This window comes from Ictalurus furcatus, chromosome 3, assembly GCF_023375685.1.
Source record: "Ictalurus furcatus strain D&B chromosome 3, Billie_1.0, whole genome shotgun sequence".
Taxonomy (NCBI): domain Eukaryota; kingdom Metazoa; phylum Chordata; class Actinopteri; order Siluriformes; family Ictaluridae; genus Ictalurus; species Ictalurus furcatus.
Window position 1 is genome coordinate 8,779,048 of NC_071257.1, and position 20,012 is coordinate 8,799,059.

General features: G+C 38.9%; 1 protein-coding gene across 3 annotated transcripts in view; it reads right to left on the reverse strand.

The window, feature by feature from the left end:
- LOC128605325 (signal-induced proliferation-associated 1-like protein 2) overlaps positions 1 to 20,012 on the reverse strand; it is a 204,165-nt gene that overhangs the window by 70,630 nt on the left and 113,523 nt on the right. For 2 of the 3 annotated variants that reach the window (XM_053620634.1, XM_053620633.1), the window contains exons 10-11: positions 18,872 to 19,129; positions 4,357 to 4,506 (exon numbers count right to left, since the gene is read on the reverse strand). In XM_053620634.1, the coding sequence (XP_053476609.1) occupies positions 4,357 to 4,506; positions 18,872 to 19,129 (408 nt within the window). The remainder of the gene's footprint in view (positions 1 to 4,356; positions 4,507 to 18,871; positions 19,130 to 20,012) is intronic. The other variant, XM_053620635.1, reaches the window with a different exon arrangement.

Consider the following 20,012-nt stretch of genomic DNA (forward strand, 5'->3'; position numbering starts at 1 on the left):
ACATAGCCATTCAAATGTGTAAATGATGGCAAAAGGTACATTCTGGCATCTGATACCCCCCCAACCCACACACACACACACGCAAAAAAGGTGTCCTCTTTTAGGAAAACCAGAATCATCCTAGCTTTTGTGATGTAATGTTACCTGCATCAGGGATGGTGATCTTAATTTTTTTTTTTTTATTTATTTATTTTTTTTTACATTTTTTATTTTGGTAAAACGTATCCAAACACTGAACATGTTTTTAAGCTCTAAATAAAAGTATTTTAGATCATATTGCTTTTTTCTTGAGTTTATTTACATATGTGACCTTGAAGTAATGCAAAATTAATTAGATTATATTACTTTCATATTGTGATACTGTTTACAATTTTTATGAAGTAATTTGTAACTGTAACAGAATACATTTTAAAGTAACCCTCCAAACCCTGTCTAAAGTATATAGAAAGAATAAACCAGTCTTATAAATTTAAACTTAACAATAGCTTAAAATATAATCTGCATGCACAATAAACTATAGTAAAATTCATTTACGTCTCTCAATAGGTTTTCCATTTTTTAATAAAAATGTATTTAATAAAACTAAGCATAAGTATATTTCCAGTGCGTTTTGTTTGTTATTGTCGGTGGTACATACGCATGTGCATATTGTCAACAACTCACTTGTCAGTATCCTCGGTAATCCTCAGCAAACTTTGACAGTTAGTTGAACTAGTTCATACGGTTCTTTTTGAGTCGGATATGACCAAAAAGCTGACTTTCAACTCTGCCTGTAGGTTTTTCGTTCAAACAGGTCTCTTGGTTCAATAACTGGTCTCGTAAAAACCACCTAGTATAGCCTCCAACTTATTAATTTCTGTTTGTAAACTGGGTCTCCAGTTCATGGTAGACACACTATATATACACATTATAGGCAACTATAATACATATATACATAAGTTGAAGAAAATCAGATTTCCATCAATGTCCATCACAATAACAGCATCCGTTAAGCCTAATGAAAAATATAATCAAAAGTTCACAAATGAAAACAAATATATTAAAGTTGTATTAGTAACATCATCAAGTAAAATGCCTACTTCAAATTCTCAAGACATTAGTTTGCAAATATTTTTAAATAATTCAAAACAAAGAGACAAAGATTTGTAGGTTTATAAATGTTTTTAACATCACAACACATAGCTGGTCCTCTGTAATCCTCTGCAAACTTCGACAGTTAGTTGAACCTGCTAATTTGGTTCTTTTTGAGTTGGACATGCTACGGAGCATGCTACTTCAGATGTGCATCTTGCATCATCAACCAGGACCTAAAATTCAATTCAGTACAATTTTGTGAACCGGCTCAACCGGTTACTTCCTGAGAAACGTCTCAAAAGAATTATTCGTTCAACACATCACTACTGGTGTCAGTGTCGGTTGCCTTCTGGAATCCCACTTCATTGGCTTAGAATAGGCCAAGCCAGATCTGGCCATACTTCAGCTGGTACATTATGTTGCTAACTTATGGCTGATCCTGTTGTCTTGTGACCAGTGTGTGTGTAGGTGTCATATCATAGCAAACCAGTGACTACATTTCCCATCCTGCACTGCGGCCTACAAACAAGGCCACCATGGACTGCAATTCCCAGAACACTCATTCATTCTAATCACACACACCTGCATCCAATTTCACACACTCACTCCACAGTATAAAGAGATTGTTTTCTAACAATGTCTTTGCGAAGTATTAGTGTTACCACTTTACCAAGCGATTATTACCTTGTTCCTCGTTTTGTTTCATGGTTCTTGATCTTATTCTCATTTCTCGTTCTCAAGTCTAGCCTTGCCCTGTTTAAGCCTGTTTGCCAATCACCTGAACCTTTGCCTGTTTCTTGACCTCGCTATTGTCTCATGTTTTGGATTTGTCTGCCTGTCTCCCTCTCATTAAACTCTTATCTACATTTGCATCCGTCCTACCTTCATTATGAGGAATACATGAAAAAATACTTCGTCACACCATGGATGCAGCAGGAAGACCAACCAGGTTCTGCTCACATCTGAATCCGACGTCACAACCAATCAAATTATGTTTACGCCAGAATCTGTTGATACGACCAACCAAGATCTCCTCATGCCTGAAACCAACATCACGACCAACCAAGATCTTCTCATGCCTGAAACCGACGTCACGACCAACCAGGTTCTGCTCACGCTTGAAGCCATCATCACAACCAATCAGGTTCTGTTCACGCCTGAAGCCGACGTCACGACCAACCAGGTTCTGCTCACGCCTGAAGCCGACGTCACGACCAACCAGGTTCTGCTCACACCTGAAGCTGACGTCAGGACCAACCAAGTTCTGCTCATGCCCGAGTTTGCTGACACAGACAACCAAGTTATGCTCATGCCTGAGTCTGCTGACATGGACAACCAAGTTCTGCTCACGCCCAAGTCTGTTGACACAGCCAACCAATGTCAGCCTGCAGAGTCGAAGGAGGACGATGCTCCACTTTCCTGCTCTGGTGAGGACATTGCTCTGCCTTCCTGCTCAGCTGAGGATACCGCTCAGTCTCCTGGTTCATGTGAAGACAATTTACCCAGAGGGTCAGGACCACCGGGGGAGGGAGTGTATTTTGGCTCGGGGGGTTGACCCATTTGCCAATCGCCTGACCCTTTGCCTGTTTCTTGACCTCGCTATTGTCTCGTGTTTTGGATTTGTCTGCCTGTCTCTCTCTCTCATTAAACACTTATATGCATTTGCATCCATCCTACCTTCATTATGAGGAATACGTGACAAAATACTTTGCCACACCATGGATGCAGCAGGAAGATGGAGGAGACATCACGCTAAGGAAAGCAAGCAAACCATCCCAGCTTTGGATTTGATCCAGTTTCCTCAGTGGACTTTCGTAGATCCCCCAGATCGGTATGATGGGTTTTTTTGCCTAGCCTGAATATTTTCTTGTTGACTGCCAGATCTATTTTTCAAGCCCAGCAAGAATCATTTGATAAGGTTCATGTTGTCCCGGTTCTTTGGCTCAGCCCACCAGTGGGTGCAGCGTCTAATAGCCATGGGATCCAGGGGACTGGAGAATGTAACTCAGTTTGTGGGATTATTCGTGATGGTGTTCGGCAGTCCAGAATCCAGGGCCGTCCTGGAGGCTCTGTTGGAGGAGACCTGCCTCACAGAAACGCCTTATATGCCGTTCACCACCTATTATGAGCGGGCAAACTGGGTGACCTCCTTCCCCAAGCTCCTGCCTAAGACCCACTATGTGGTCTCCTCTGCCGATCTCCAGATAGAGGTCAATGTGGCGACCTCATCTTCAGAGCTCGAACCTGAGACCCACGAGGTGGTCTCACCTGCCACATTTTACCCAGAGGTCCAGGACCACCAGGGGAGGGAGTGTATTTTGGCTCTTTGGGGGGGATTGGCCCGTTTGCCAATCGCTCGACCCTTTGCCTGTTTCTTGACCTCGCTATTGTCTCGTGTTTTGGATTTGTCTGCCTGGCTCTCTCTCATTAAACACTTATATGCATTTGCATCCGTCCTACCTTCATTACGAGGAATACATGAGAGTAGGAGGAAGTTGAAACTCCTAAACAAGCTAAGAAATCTTGTATGTTACTGTAAATAAAATTAGAGGGAATACCTTTTCTCTGTAATATTTTTCTGATATTATTATATCAGTTAAGGAGTTACAGAAGCTTCTGTATTTTCTTTTATTTGGTTTGTAAATAGGTTAGGTTTAGCTCCCTACAGTTTAAGTTAGATGGCTTTTGTTTATATCTTTCTTCCTCCCTAACATGTTATCCCTTTATGTTATGTAAATGAACCCTATTATGATGGCTCTTGTCTGTGGAGTTCTGGGAACCCCTGGGCATGGATACTTCCTTCTCTTTATATTATGGCCTGACCCTAGACTGTGCCATAACAAAATCTACAGCCAGATTTTTGTAAAGCTGCTTTGTGTCCTTTGTTTAGAGTATTATAGAGTTTTAAAAAATGGAATATTACAAAAATAGATATTGGATTTACAGCTTTCATAAAATAGAACAGGCTGTAGAGTGAAACAAAATCCACAGAATCAGAATGTTGATTTTTTTCCTTGTGGGCTGTAGGTTCTTGCAGTTGCACATGGGTATGGATGAATCAAGCCTAAAACTCACATATTAACTTAATATGTACCACATATTAAGTGATTTTAAAAAAAAAAAACAAGAATTTTCCATTTTTTATGTAAAGATGATTATTGTCTATAGTGCACCACACATATGAGAAACTTAAGTCAGATACTCCGAATGTCACTGTATTGAGCTTTACAATAAGTAATAACAAGTAGTCTGTGAGTATGCATTCATATTTGTATGACATACCCATCATATCCTGGCCATTGGATCCATGTTGTGCTGCCACCTGGCCCTGGGTCACTGGATGAAGACTGGTTACTGGGTGAGCTACGGTAGTGTTGACTGGCCTGTACCTTACTACAGGATATCTGTGGGTTTTCCAGATCATGTGTCATCCTGCAGAGAGCAATGGATCCTAGTAAACTGTTACAAGCTGTTCTGAGGTGCTTTATTACAGCAATACAACTTAATGGTGTAACAGCATTACAGTATAAGGTTGTAGGGTGTTAACAAAAACTAAAATAATAGGATACTATTACTTTATGCTACACCAGAATGAGTGGAAGGTCACAAAAATATTATTTCTAGGTGAGCACATCTCTAACATTTCAACACAATATTTTTAGGAAATGTAAAATATTAAAACACCCCCTGAAGGTTAAAAGTAATCCAAATGTTTGGGGTTTTTTTTATGGTGTTTGATGGCATTCAACTTAAAGAGGACCTATTATGCAAAATTCACTTTTACATGGTGTTTGAACATAAATGTGTGTCAGAAGTGTGTGCACACAACCACCCTACAATGGTAAAAATCCAACCACTCCTTTTTTTATGTTCCCCAGTGTCTCAAAATGAAACAGTGTCTCAAAATGAGTCATTTTAGTTTTCTCTTCAATGTGACGTCACATTAGAACAGGCCCTGCCCATGACTGTGATGGAATCTGTCCTATTAGCATAGATCCTCCCCTGAGTGAGCTGCACACAGTCCACCATGTTCTCCGCGCTGGAGCAGCTACAGTGATAAGAAGAATGTCTCAGCTTTGTAAGGTCTGTAAGTGTTCTGTTGTTGGCTGTAAGAATGAACATAAGAGTCTTCATGTACTCCCGGCATCAGAGCCATTGAAGATGCAATGGAGAAGTTTTATTTTTGAAGGAAATGTGCCCCAAAAAATAGCTAAATTCATATGTTTGTTTGAATAATTTTACACCAGACTGCTTTGTGAACGAGAGTCAATACAAAGCAGGATTTGCTGAAAAGTTTATTCTCAAGCATGGATCAATACCAACCGTTCGTGATCCAGCTTTATATCCAGAAGCTGTAAGTATCATACTTTATATATTGTGAAAGTTTGCAAATCGCCTTTCCGAATGTGCTTGTTAGCAGATTCCATGGCTAATGCAGCTAAAGTTACCATTGTCTCTGATTGTATTCGCGGAGACCAGAACTATGTTGTCATTTTTATTTTTAACCCGAAAATGCTTACTGTCTGTATAATTCAGAGATGCCCAAACTAGGGCCCAAAGGCCAAAGTTGGCCCGTGGTGACTTTTGATTTGGCCCGCCATGCCATATGTGAGGGGGGGGGGGGGATGTCATTGACGCTAATCTTCATTTCTAATTTAACTTAACATTTAAAAAATATATATTTTTTGAGCTACAAAAAATGTAAATTGAAATTAAATGTAGAGAATAAAAGTGAATTTGACTTTTATTTAATGTACATGCGTACTTCAAGGCCAGCATGCTTTGCGACAGTCAACAAGCAGGTAATAATGGAGAGATCCAGGCAGTGGCGCACAGACAAAAGGCAATTTAAAAAAGTTTGGCACGATAATTTTTTATTTACTGAAATCAATTCAAAGGCAGTGTGTCTAGTTTGCAAACAGTCAGTTGCTGTTTTGAAAGAGTACAATATCCGTCGTCATTATGAAATAAAACATTCTTCAGATTTCTCAAAGTATAGCGGCGAGGCACGAAAACAGAAGGCTAACGAGCTGCTTGCTAAACTTCGATCTGAGCAGAGTACGCTGCTACTTCCTTCATCAGCTCAAGAAAGTGCCACATGGGCCAGCTATCAGATTTCTGCACTAATTGCTAAAAGTGGAAGAGCCTTCGCTACTGGAGAGGTCGTCAAAGAATGCCTTGCAGTGGCTGCAGAAGCAGTGTACCCTTCTTAGATACGTATATTCTCGCAAATCAGCTTGTCAAGGAATACTGTAACCAGATGCATAGAGGACATGGCCCAAGATATCGGTGAGCAAATCAAGGCAAAAGCAGCTGCCTTTTCTGCCTTTTCAATAGCTTGTGACGAGAGCACCGATATACATAATTCCGCATAGCTGTTTCTATTTCTGCGTGGAGTAAATGAAAATTTTGAAGTGACACAAGAGCTGGCTGGCATTGAGTACTACTAAAGGAGAGGATTTTTTTTTTGCTGTTGAGAGAGTGTTGAAAAAGAATGAACGAAAGTGGGAGAATATGGCTGGCATTACAACTGATGGAGCCCCGGCGATAGTAGGGAGGAAATCTGGCCTTGCTACGTTGGTGTCTCAGAAAATCAGTGAATGCGGGGGGAAATTAGTTAAGTACCACTGTATTTTACATCAAGAACTGCTATGTGCTAAATCCATCGGGCTTGTGGATGTGATGAGTGACGTCTTCAAAACTGTGAATGATATACGCTCCAAGGCGCTCTCTCACCAGCAGTTCAAGGTACTGTTGGATGAGATGGATACGCAATATGGTGATGTACCACCAGGAGGTTAGATGACTGAGCCTCAGGAGATTTTTTGATCTGCGTGATGAGATCAGAGCTTTTCAGGAATGCAAGATTGGTAGTATTCAAGTGCCCACGAATAAGAAATGGCTTTCTGACCTGGCTTTCCTGGTAGACGTCACAGAGCTGCTCAATGTTTTAAATGTTCAGCTCCAGGGAAAAAAACATATTATCACCCAGCTTTTTGATCATGTCAGAGCCTTCAAACAAAAACTACTGCTGCTGAGAAGACATCTCTCCGCAGGTAACATTCGCAATTAAAATATTCACAATAGTTTTATATGCAGTTATTATTATTCCATCCATCCATCCATCTTCTACCGCTTACTCCTTCTTCAGGGTCGCGGGGAACCTGGAGCCTATCCCAGGGAGCATCGGGCACAGGGCGGGGTACACCCTTGACAGGGTGCCAGTCCATCGCAGGGCACAAGTTATTATTATTATTAATACTTATGTTTACTTTGCATTTATATCCAGTGGTGTCAGCTTTGGTATTTTGTGTTAATCAAGCTGATAAAATTTGTGTCAAAATTCTCTTAATTTATCATGGATTAATTTCCTTGTTTTGTCAGTTATTTATTCTGTTTGCCTCCCTCTGTTTTTACATGCTTGCTTTTCTCTTCTTTCACTCCCAGTCTCACACTGTTCCTCTCTCTCTCTCTCTCTCTCTCTCATCCCCACATCTAGGAAATTTAGCCCATTTTCCCTGTCTTAGAAAGGCAGGCATGATCAAAGAGAAGGTACCCGAGTATGATGCTGTTCTCAGCAATCTTATCCATGAGTTTGACAGTCACTTTGAGGACTTCAGACACAATGCTACTGACTTTGAGTTGTTTGATCAACCCTTAACCATCAGTGTGGACACAGTCAGCGATGATCTTCAGATGGAACTAATTGAGGTTCAGTGTGATTCAGAACTCAAACACAAGTTCAGGTCCCTTCCCTTGACAGACTTCTACAAATGTGTCCCAGCAAACAGGTACCCAAAGATGTGCAAACAGGCACAAGTGATGCTGTCTCTGTTTGGCATTACCTACCTCTGTGAGCAGACTTTCAGTCTGATGAACTTGAACAAGTGTAAACTGAGAAGCAAACTAACTGACTCTCACCTACATAATATCCTGACTTTGTCAGTAAGTCATCTGCAGCCCAATTTGGAAATTTTTTTTGAAAAATTCCAGTTTCATGTATCTCATTAGAGGTCACTGACATTGCAGGAATATGGCTGTATGGTTTATAGCTTGAATAGTTGTATTAGGCATTGAAGTACTATAAATGGGATTGTTTCTATGTTTTCATTATACTATAAGTTTCATTGAACTATAAAACTCTGAAAATAAAACTGCATTAGTTAAGCAGATCACAGACTAATGTTTCCTATTTAGTTGTTTATTTGTAAATATTATGAAATCATAAATGAGGAGAACCATGGCAACTTTAATTTTAATATAATACAGTTTGGTATAATGCAACGTTGATTGTGGGCTGTGGGCCGAAAGTAAAGTTTGATTTTTGGCCCTTCATAGGAAAAAGTTTGGGCACCTCTGGTATAATTCATAACCAAACCTTTATTATGCACACTAGGGCAAAGTTTTTTTGAAAACTGTGTACGTTTTGTGCAAATCCTTTTAGTATCCGAAGCACAAGCTGTAAAGTCACATCCGCTGTAGTGTCATGCTTCAGAGCCACACAGCTCTCTTCCGGAAAGGGGGGAAGGGAGCAGCAGCCCCTTTGCATTTAAAGAGACACACTCGAAAACAGCGTGTTTTTGCTTCCACCCAAAAAGGGGCATTTACAGTATGGTATAATAAATGATCCGTATGGTATTTTGAGCGGAACCTTCACAGACACATTCTGAGGACACCTGAGATTTATATTACATCTTGTAAAAAAGGTTTATAATAGATCTCCTTTAATCCCTAAAAATGTTATTTAAACAAACTGCAACTTTTTAAATATATTGCAAAAAGACATTTAAAGTACATTAGCATAGTATTTTCTCTTTATCTGTGCATGGAATTTTGTATGCAAATTAATCCCTGAAATATCAGAGATTAGTCGGTTCTTGCATATTCCACTGCATATTTTAATGTAGACTACAGTGTACAGACTGCAGCCCATATAAAAAAGGAACTTTTTAAACGTTTAGAATTATAAGATTTCTTCCATTGTCGTAAAGAGTAATTGTACCCTCTTCCCCATCCTCTTTGCATATTTGAAAAATGTACTTTAGGGGTTGGGTCACGAGTGTGTATACAGAGCCAGGGTGCAGTGCATGATCTGACTAACAGGAACAATCATACAAAGAAATTTTTCCAATTAATGTACAATGACAGCAAATATAGCAGTGAGTCATGGAGTAGTTTTGTGATGAGGTTTCTACACCAGAATGTGCAAACAGTCTGCTCAGAGCCTTATCTATTTGAGCCTCTGATGGAGGGCGCATATGCTGCTCCTGCCTACATGGAGACAATTCAATGGAGATTGAAGAGAGGTTTGTAGTCAGTGAAAGGCACATACAGTATCTCACAAAAGTGAGTATACCCCTCACATTTTTGTAAATATTTGATTATATCTTTTCATGTGACAACACTGAAGAAATGACACTTTGCTGCAATGAAAAGTAGTAAGTGTACAGCTTGTATAACAGTGTAAATTTTCTGTCCCCTCAAAATAACTCAACACAGAGCCATTAATGTCTAAACTGCTGGCAACAAAAGTGAGTACGCCCCTAATGTCCAAATTTGGCCCAATTAGCCATTTTCCCTCCCCGGTGTCATGTGACTTGTTAGTGTTACAAGGTCTCAAAAACAATTCTTTTTTTCAGATCCTCAGAGTTTTCTTTGATATGAGGTGTCATGTTGAACTTCCAGTGACCAGTATGAGGGAGTGTGAGAGTGTTGACACCAAATTTAACACACCTGCTCCCCATTCACACCTGAGACCTTGTAACACTAACAAGTCACATGACACCGGGGAGAGAAAATGGCTAATTGGGCCCAATTTGGACATTTTCACTTACGGGTGTACTCACTTTTGTTGCCAGCAGTTTAGACATTAATGGCTCTGTGCGGAGTTATTTTGAGGGGACAGAAAATTTACACTGTTATACAAGCTGTACACTCACTACTTTACATTGTAGCAAAGTGTCATTTCTTCAGTGTTGTCACATTAAAAGGTATAATCAAATATTTACAAAAATGTGAGGGGTGTACTCACTTTTGTGAGATACTGTATGTTTTTTGAACAGCACCATCAAGCTGTTTTAGTATGAATTAAATAATGTGAAATATAATGCAATAACTTTGATAAATGAAGTGACAGTTCAGTTATTCCTATCCCATTATATTTATTACTGACATGTTTCAACAAGAATATAAGGATAAATAACAAATGACATACTGAGTATTGCTTTCTGCTACAAAAAGTCCAACTGTAACATTATGAAAAAAATTGTTTGCAAACAAATATGAAGTATTTCTGTAAGAAATATACTTTTTGGCGGCTACCTCATGCCATGGCATGTGATGACGGTTTATTTATATCTCCATGGTACACACACTTGTATGTGTATGTGTGAGAGAGAGAGAACGAGAGAGAGAGATCATGCGCACTGAGCCAAGTGACATGAGAAAATGCCACTTTTTAATGCATAAGTAACTGATGCGCACACCATTTTATTGGCCCAGTAGATGGATACAGGCGGGAGACAGTAAATATCTCTAACTTTTTTATGCACTTTCACTTTGTTGCTAACAGAAGTGTACAAAAAATGGATGGAAACTTGGCAAATGATAACAAGAACTCAACATCCATTCTCTTCTCTCTTCCAGAATACTTTTCTTCAGTGTTTACACTGGTTTTCAAAACAGTTTTCTGTGCTATAGTGTCACCTATCTCACCCTTTTATGCAACAGCAGCGGCTCCGGGCACATGATCAAATCTCAATGCTCAAATCTAATTGGACGGCCCGTTTCGTCTTGGAGTGACAGGAAAAATATCGACACACTGGTAAAAAAAAAACCACTTTGTTGTGCCACGAATGATCACGCCCAATGTGAATAGCTCCATAGAGATCTATTTTTTCAATTCAAGAGCATAATGGTGTGAAACATTTGCATCGCTTAATCGCGCTCAGTGTGAAAGGGCCTTAACACAGGACAATTCGCGTCAGGCCCAAGAATGACAGTCCAGACTGTATGATGGGGTACTCAACTATGGGAATTTGCACTGGGAAATAAAGTACTGTACTATTTTTATTACCCACATCAATCTCTAAAATACTTGCAAAGTAATTATTCTGAGGTCACATGGCGAGTCAGGTGAACGGATTGAGGCGATGCACTCTAGATATACTATAATCTCCTGAAACCTTGGAGAGAAGCAGTTCCTGTGGCTTTAGTGATAGTGGTTAACAGTTACCTGAACACAAAAAAATGTGGCTCAGTATGAGCTCAAAGTTATGCTTGACATGGGAATAATCAAGGAGTCCCACAGTGATTAGAGCAGCCTGGGCTGTTCAGCTATTATCGGAGGTTTGTTTCTAATTTTTCAAAATGTCACCAGCCTGCAGACTAACTTCACTAAAAGAGGGAGTGCCATATCCGGTCCAGTGGATGAAGCCATGCGTATGGGCTTTCTGGATTTATTTTATTTTATTTATTTTTTATTAAGGCTTTTGAGCCTAGTCTCGTCTAGTCTAGTCAGTGATAACACCAAAGGCAAGTTTTATGATGAATCCAACTTTTTGTCAAATTTTCACTTTTTTAAAGTACTTTGCCCTCACATGCAGGAAAAAAAAAATGCATGAAAACAGCCTATTTAGAAGTAGGTTTTTTTTGATGGAGGATAATCTGGGATCAGCCCAAGAACTCCAGCTAAGCTGTTACAGTTATAAAACTTTCGTTCTGTGTATCTCTCAACTTTTATTTTGTACTTGAAATCTGAAAGAACTTTTGAAAGAAATACTGTATGATGTTATGGTCAAACCACGAAAATGGTTAACTTCATTGTGGCCTTCTGGGTTTTTAAAGTTGTTCAAAATTATTCTGTCAGTGTTTGTCAGTAGCATAATTGTATGCCTTTGTGGTGTGTTTCAGCCTTTAGGTCTAAGACAAAACAGCATGTCTACTGACCTGAGGATGATGAAAGCATTATTTGAGCATAATATCGCTAAGTGTTTTACATAATTGAATCATGTTGAATAGGTCCTAAACAATGAAAGCATAAGCCTGAAATTTTCTGTACATGGTACTGTTGGAATGGGAGGCCATGGAGAAACAGATCCGTGACTTACTCGACAAGCAGGCCCAGCTGTATGAGCGAAGAACCGGGCTGGAATCATCTCATGCTATCGCCTACAAATCCAAGGTAAGCATGCAGAATGGTACTACCACTCCCAGCACCTCTACGCCATGTGTTTCTCTGTGCAGGGACCGTGCACCTAAGACGTATCCAGCCCAGGTCTCCGTCACGGCGGCGTTGACACATGTCGTAGGATCTTGTCTTCCTGACACACACCACGGACCTTGGGTGCACCAGGCGAGGACCTTTCGCCCCTCACTGTGAGACAAAACGCCGTGATCATCGGAGACTCCATTGTTTGGAACGCCCATTTCACCTCAGCCAAAGGTAAGGTGTGTACACACTGTTTTCGTGTTCTTCATGTCGCTGCGCAGGTACCCACAATCCTGAAGAAGTACGAGAACATCGGAGCTGTTGTGCTGCACAAGGGCGTGAACGACATCAGACTGCGGCAAACAGAAATCCTGAAGAGGGACTTCATCAGCCTGATCGAGACAGTACGCAGCAGATCACCCGCAACAAAGATCATCGTGTCTGGACCTCTCCCCACATACAGACGTGGAGTTGAGTACATAGCACTAAATGAAGCCAGTCCTGCTGGATACAGTTATACACATCAGCCTCATCTAACTGGCAGAGGAGGAAGTGTTGCATTAATCTATAATCATAATCTAGGCGTCACACAAAAACCTAGTCATAAATTCAACTCTTTTGAAGTTCTTTATACCAGTATAACATATGTAGCCACAAAAAATAAGTCAATCCGCTAATTAGTATTTACAGACGTCCAGGGCCATATACTGAATTCCTTAGTGAATTTGCAGATTTGATCTCAAATCTGGTTGTTTCTCTAGATAAAGCATTAATCATTGTTGATTTTAATATTCATTTTGAAAACCCAAAAGACCCTCTGAGAACAGCGGTTGTGTCCATTTTAGATTCAATAGGGATCAATCAGAACGTAATAGGACCCACTCATAATGGTGGTCACACACTTGACCATATACAGGTTAAATATAGAAAATATAGTCACACATCCACAGTCTGAAGTTGTCTCAGACCATTATCTCATCTCGTTTAAATTGTGTATTGATCATAAAATTTGCACCTCGCCACGCTACCGCGTAAAACGTACATTCACGTCAGCTTCTGCACAGAGTTCCATCAGCTTGTGCACAGAGTTCCATCAACAACCTCCCAGAGATATCAATTATATTTGGATCACCGTCCGATCCCACAGAACTCGATCAGGTGACTGAATGCTTAGAGTCAATGCTCCGCTACACACTAGATAAGTTAGCTCCACTCAAAAGAAAAATAATTAGAGAGAAAAAGCTAGCACCCTGGTATAACGATCAAACACATACCTTAAAACAGACCACTCGACAATTAAAAAGTAAATGGCATCAAACCAAATTGGTAGTATTTCAAACAGCATGGAAGGAGAGCCTCCTGATCTATAGAAAATCTCTTAGTGATGCTAGAAAAGTCTATCTCTCCACCTTAATATAAGAAAAGAAAAACAATTCTAGATTTCTATTCAGCACAGTAGCAAAATTAACTAGGAATAAAACCACCACAGAAACAGGCACACAATCACAATTATTATGTAGCAGCAAAGATTTCATGAATTTTTTCATTGGTAAAGTTGAAAATATTAGATGTGAAATTCAGACTATCAATTTAAAACCAGACAGTTTTATAACTAACCCTGTAGATGATAATATAGCATTATCTGATCAACGATTAGAATGTTTCACTCCCCTTAGAGAGACCGAACTAACTTCATTAATCTCATCAGCAAAATCATCAACTTGTATACTTGATCCCTTACCTACATATTTCTTTAAACATATTTGTCCAGGAGGAATTGAACTCCTTCTAAAAATAATCAATTTTTCCCTTAGCAGTGGCTATGTACCTAAAGCATTTAAACTAGCAGTTATTAAACCCCTGATTTAAAAACCTGACCTCGACCCCTGTCTGTTGTCCAGCTATAGGTCAATATCAAATCTCCCCTTTATCTCCAAGATCTTAGAAAAGGTTGTAGCACAGCAGCTATGCGCGTACCTACATAGGAATTACATTCATGAAATGTATCAGTCAGGATTTAGGCCTCATCATATTACAGAGACAGTGCTGGTTATAGTAGTAAATTACCTACTATTGGCCTCTAATCAAGGTTGTGTCTCCTTGCTTGTGCTACTTGGCCTTAGTGCAGCTTTTGATACTATTGATCATACTATTCTCCTTGATAGACTAGAAAATGTTGTTGTTAAGGGAACAGCCCTCTCCTGGCTCAGATCTTATTTGACCGATCGCTATCAGTTTGTAGATGTAAATGGTGACTTCTTCACGCATTCCGAGGTTAAATTTGGTTTTCCACAAGGTTCTGTTTTAGGCCCTCTGCTTTTTACATTATATATGCTACCTCTGGGTCAAATTATTTGTATACATGGAATTAGCTTCCACTGTTATGCTGATGATACACAGTTGTATATTTCAGCAAAGCCAGATGACAGAAAACAGCTGCATAAAGTTGAGGAATATGTAAAGGACATTCGATACTGGATGCTTATTAACTTCCTTTTACTTAATTCTGACAAGACAAATGTACTTCTACTAGGAACACATGCAGATAGAAGTATGCTTTCTGATTACACAATAACTCTGGATTGAATTTCTGTTTCATCATGTGTTGCAGTAAAAGACCTTGGTGTGATGATTGACTCCAGTCTTTCATTTGACGCTCATGTAGATAATATTACTAGGATAGCCTTCTTTCATCTCAGAAATATTGCTAAGATAAGAAATATAATGTCACTACATGATGCAGAAATATTTGTTCATGCTTTCGTCACCTTTAGGCTAGATTATTGTAATGTCTTACTTTCTGGATGTTCCAGAGGGAACCCTTTGGACTTGTTGTTTTTGGTATTAAACTACGTAACCTGCACTTGCTTCTGTCTTTGCCTCCATCTCATGACAAAGTGTATATAGTTGTGTCTGTGGGGCTAGTTTCATTTAGTGCTACATACTCATTTGCTCTAATCCAGGTTTCTGTTAAACATAGTAAATTAAATCCCTGCTCATTAATAGTTTTGTTTACAATAAGTGCTTTAGATGTTTGACCTTTACAGACCACATCTCAACAACTGCACGGTCCTGTAGGTTCATCCTGTACATCAAGAAAATCAGACCCTACCTCAACGAACAACTACTAGTCCAGGCTCTTGTTATCTCAAAACTGGACTACTGCAACTCATTACTCTTAGGCCTCCCAGCCAGCTCCATCAAACCCCTTCAAATGATTCAGAATGCAGCAGCACGCCTCGTCTTCAACCAGCCCAAGAGAACCCCTCTTCATCTCCCCCCACTGGCTTCCTGTAGCTGCCCGCATCAAATTCAAGGCCTTGATGCTCACATACAAGACCTTGTCTGGAACAGCACCCACCTACCTCAACTCTCTCCTGAAGGTTTACGTTCCCTCACGCAATCTGCAATCAATCAATGACCGACGCTTAGTAGTACCTACTCAGTGTGGCTCAAGGTCCCTTTCAAGAACCTTCAAACTAACTATTCCTCAGTGGTGGAATGAATTTCCAACCTCAATCCGGACCGCAGAATCTGTCACCATCTTCAAGAAACAGCTAAAGACCCACCTCTTCCGTGAACGCCTAACCAACCCCTAAAAAAATTTTAAAAATTTAAAAATTCAAGAAACAGCTAAAGACCCACCTCTTCTCGGAACACCTAACCAACCACTAAAATTTTTTTAAAAATTAAAAAATCCAAGAAACAGCTAAAGACCCACCTCTTCTGTGAACACCTAACCAACCCCTAAAAAACAAAACGAAAAAAAACAAAAAACCTTACCGGCACTTACACCTCTACTCTGTGCACTTTGCTTCTCCTGGAACTCATTTAATGGATCTTGTATGGTAGCACTACTTGTATTTTCTCATTTGTAAGTCACTTTGGATAAAAGCATCTGCTAAATGAATAAATGTAAATCAAATATGCGAACCAATGATCCGCTGAAGTGGACCCTGCCATAGCACGGGAATAACACTAGGAAAAAGAAAAAAAACTAGGCCTGTTATAAGACTTTGCCAGTAACCATTTTGTTCAAACCAAAAAACACTAATCAAAGTATGAATTACACAAAAGGACAGACAACAGTACCTTAAGATTAGACAATGTATGCTTTTGCAATGTATATCTACTTTTAGTTTCTCATCCAAATGCATTATATAGGTAAAAAATTATGGTAAAGTAAATAATCCACCTCATTCACATTCATGAGTCTGTAAAATGACTGCTCATGACATACAATAGATGAGTCACAGAAGCGGGCTGAAATATATCAGCCCAAATGGAGATCAAATCTAGAGGTCACTGTGTAATCACCTGACAAGACTGTCACTGGTTTGGCTGCATGAGTCTACAGCAGTGGGCTCATTACACCTAGCCCACAGCATTGCTTCATTGTGTGTGTTTTTCGTATGATCATTGGTGGTGCTGTTGCATTCAGTTTAACAAAAATGAAATCTTTTTTTTTTTAATTAACTGCAATAACGGTATGGATACCAAAAATGAAACCTAATAGTGATTTTTTAAAATCTTTGAAATAAGGGGGGCTAGCCCATTAACAGACACCCCTGTATGTACTGTTAATAAAGGCAATTATATTTCCAGTACAGGTATTTTTTTTGCCATTTTGAAACTCATTCATCTTTTTCATCATCATTTTTCCTGAAGTGACCTTCTTCTATAGTGTTTGTGCATACATTTTTTAAAAAATGTATTTACTTAATTTATTTTCCCACAAATAGTTATGCAATACCATTCAACCTTTCCCTCTCTCTCTCTTGAGAAGGTTGATTAGGGTGCTCAAGGGTGGAAGGTGGCGAGTGTTTTTACATTTTAAGAAGACAAATACCATTTTTATATGGAGAATTTCCATGCCAGAGCAAAAAGCAATCATACTGGTGAAAAAACAAGAAATGCAATGCACAAACTGCACTACTTTAAGTGACATGTGGACAATGTGTGACACCGAAAAGCAAAGCCTTCACTGAAATACACTTAACATCTGTTGAGTTTTTGTTCACACTACAAATGTAATGTGGTCACATCCACCTGAGATCGCCTTCAAATGTGGTCTGAGTGAGTAAACCAAGACCCATTTGACCCTGATCAGACCTCTATGTTGACAATCATCCAAAATGAATGTTAGTACCATGTCTGAACAAGGCCTTTAATGAAAAATAACCAGCACAGTGTTGCTCTTTAAGGGGTAAATGCTGAATTTATTGCAAGAATTGAATGCAACTCTCCCATTACATAGCACTTTACTTTCATCAGTGTGCGGGACACATGCCACAATCACAACTCTCAGTCAAACTCAGGGGTGTGGTTTTAATTGGAGAAGGGGTGAAGGACCTGGGTGCATTCTCGAGCTTATGAAGCATATGTCTAAAACTTGTAACTTCAAGTGTCTGACATACAACTAGGAAAAAAGCAAAGAAGACACCCCCTCAACATGGAATTCCTACTCAAAAACCCAGGAAGCTCTCCTCAACCCCAAGCTCAACAAGTGACATTAAATCAACATGGTTGCTCACAGCATCAACAGTAAACAAAGTAGCACTTCTTTAGATTTAAATGAGTTAGGCGATATATATATATATATATATATATATATATATATATATATATATATATATATATATATATATATATATATATATATATACACACACACACACACACACACACTGGTGCTTAAAAGTTTGTGAACCCTTTAGGATTTTCTATATATCTGCATAAATATGACCTTAAACATCATCAGATTTTCACACAAGTCCTAAAAGCATACAAAAAGAACCCAATTATACAAATGAGACAAAAATATTATACTTGATCATTTATTTATTGAGGAAAATGATCCAATATTATGTATGTGAACCTCTAGGTTTAGCAGTTAATTTGAAGCTGAAATTAGAGTCAGGTGTTTTCAATCAATGGGATGACAATCGGGTGTGAGTGAGTGTCCTGTTTTATTTAAAGATCAAAATCTGATCTTCACAACACATGTTTGTGTACTATATGTAATATTGGATCATTTCCCTCAATAAATAAATAACCAAGTATAATATTTTTGTCTCATTTGTTTAATAGAGTTCTCTTTGTCTACTTTTAGGACTTGTGTAAAAATCTGCTGTTGTTTTCGTTCATTTTATGCAGATATATAGAAAATTCTATATTTATATACCATCTTTCTGGATTGATAGTTGAAGATACCTGTAATCAGGTTTTTCTGAATGTTCACTAAAACATGACAAATGTATCCAGAGTAGAACCTATGAATTATTAGACTTACTTCAACATTTAGAATCAATAGAAAGTCCTTCCATGTTTTACGACAGCATAATAGGGTAACTGAAAGGTTGTGCTGACATTCTTCAGTTAAATTCTCTTACAGAGTATAGGTATTTTTTTTTGTGTTGTGTATATTTGCAGCTGGTAACATGTAACATTTATGTGTTGTGCATATTTGCAGGCAAGTGCACATATATATTAATCAAATGTGTCTCTATAGTGTTCAAAAGATCATTTTACAGACAATTATTAAAATGCAGAAATATTAAATGATAGAAAGCAAGACTGTGGGAATACCTGGAGATGTCTGGCAGTTTCCTGTCGAATGACGTGCTGCGTGGGATGGATATCTCAATGTGCTGTGAGATCGGTTGGCATTGCACTTGTTCAGGACCCTGAGTGGGTGAGCCTCGTGGTAGGGGCTGGCCCCCTGGAGTAGTGCACACCCGGTGCCAGGTGGTGTTCTTCCTGAATGGGGTCTTATATTCACAGGGTGTGCCTTCACTGTCGAGCTTGTATTCCACCATGGGAATGCGGTACAGCTCCGAACAACCTCTGAAAGTGTAGGTAATAATTTAAAAAAGATTCCTCTTAAAAATGCTAACATTGCAGAATCAGCGTAAACTTGTTCAATTAAAGCTTCCACTAGCTTTCTTACTACAACAACAGAATTGTTGAGGCAAGTGTTCCAATAATGCTGATCTTACTGCCACATGAAGAAAAATATTTTAAACAAAAAAATTAAGCACAAAGATACATGATACTGTTCAGGAACAGAAAGGCAGAATGGCATGGACAGAGAGAGGGTAGGGGGTGCAGACATTGCTCTAAGAGTGTATTAACCGTTTGTTTTTGAAAAAACAAAACAAAACAAAAAACAATAAGATTAACCTCTAACACTACTATGTCTACCAAGTGCAGCGAGTACACTATTTTATGTCTCCCTTATACTTTGTTCAAGGCTTCAGGAAAACTCATATGATCAAGGTAAAGAACTACTTGTTCTACCACCTCTGCCAGAGTGAATCAGGCTTTAAAGAGACAGCTGTTACTAGAGCCTGAGACATACTCTCTACAACATTCTATTCTATAAAAAAAAAAAAATCTATAAATTATACGTTATAATTATAATTAAGCATATGTGCCCATATTGTTGGAAGGGTGAACTGTGTTGTTGCTAGAGGGAGTATCGGTGTTGAGATACATGGAGGCCTGACAGGTGTAGAAGCAGGGGTGTTGTGACCAGCTGACAACTCCCTACACATGGCTGTTACTAAAGCCTGAGCCATACGCTTTCCAATGTTCTATTAAAAAAATGTAAATTAAAAATATATAAATTATACGTTATAATTAACAATTTAATACAGAAATAGAAATAACATATCCTTGCCAAAATGCATTTAAGTAAACTTTTAACTTGAGCCAAATTTAGAAATGT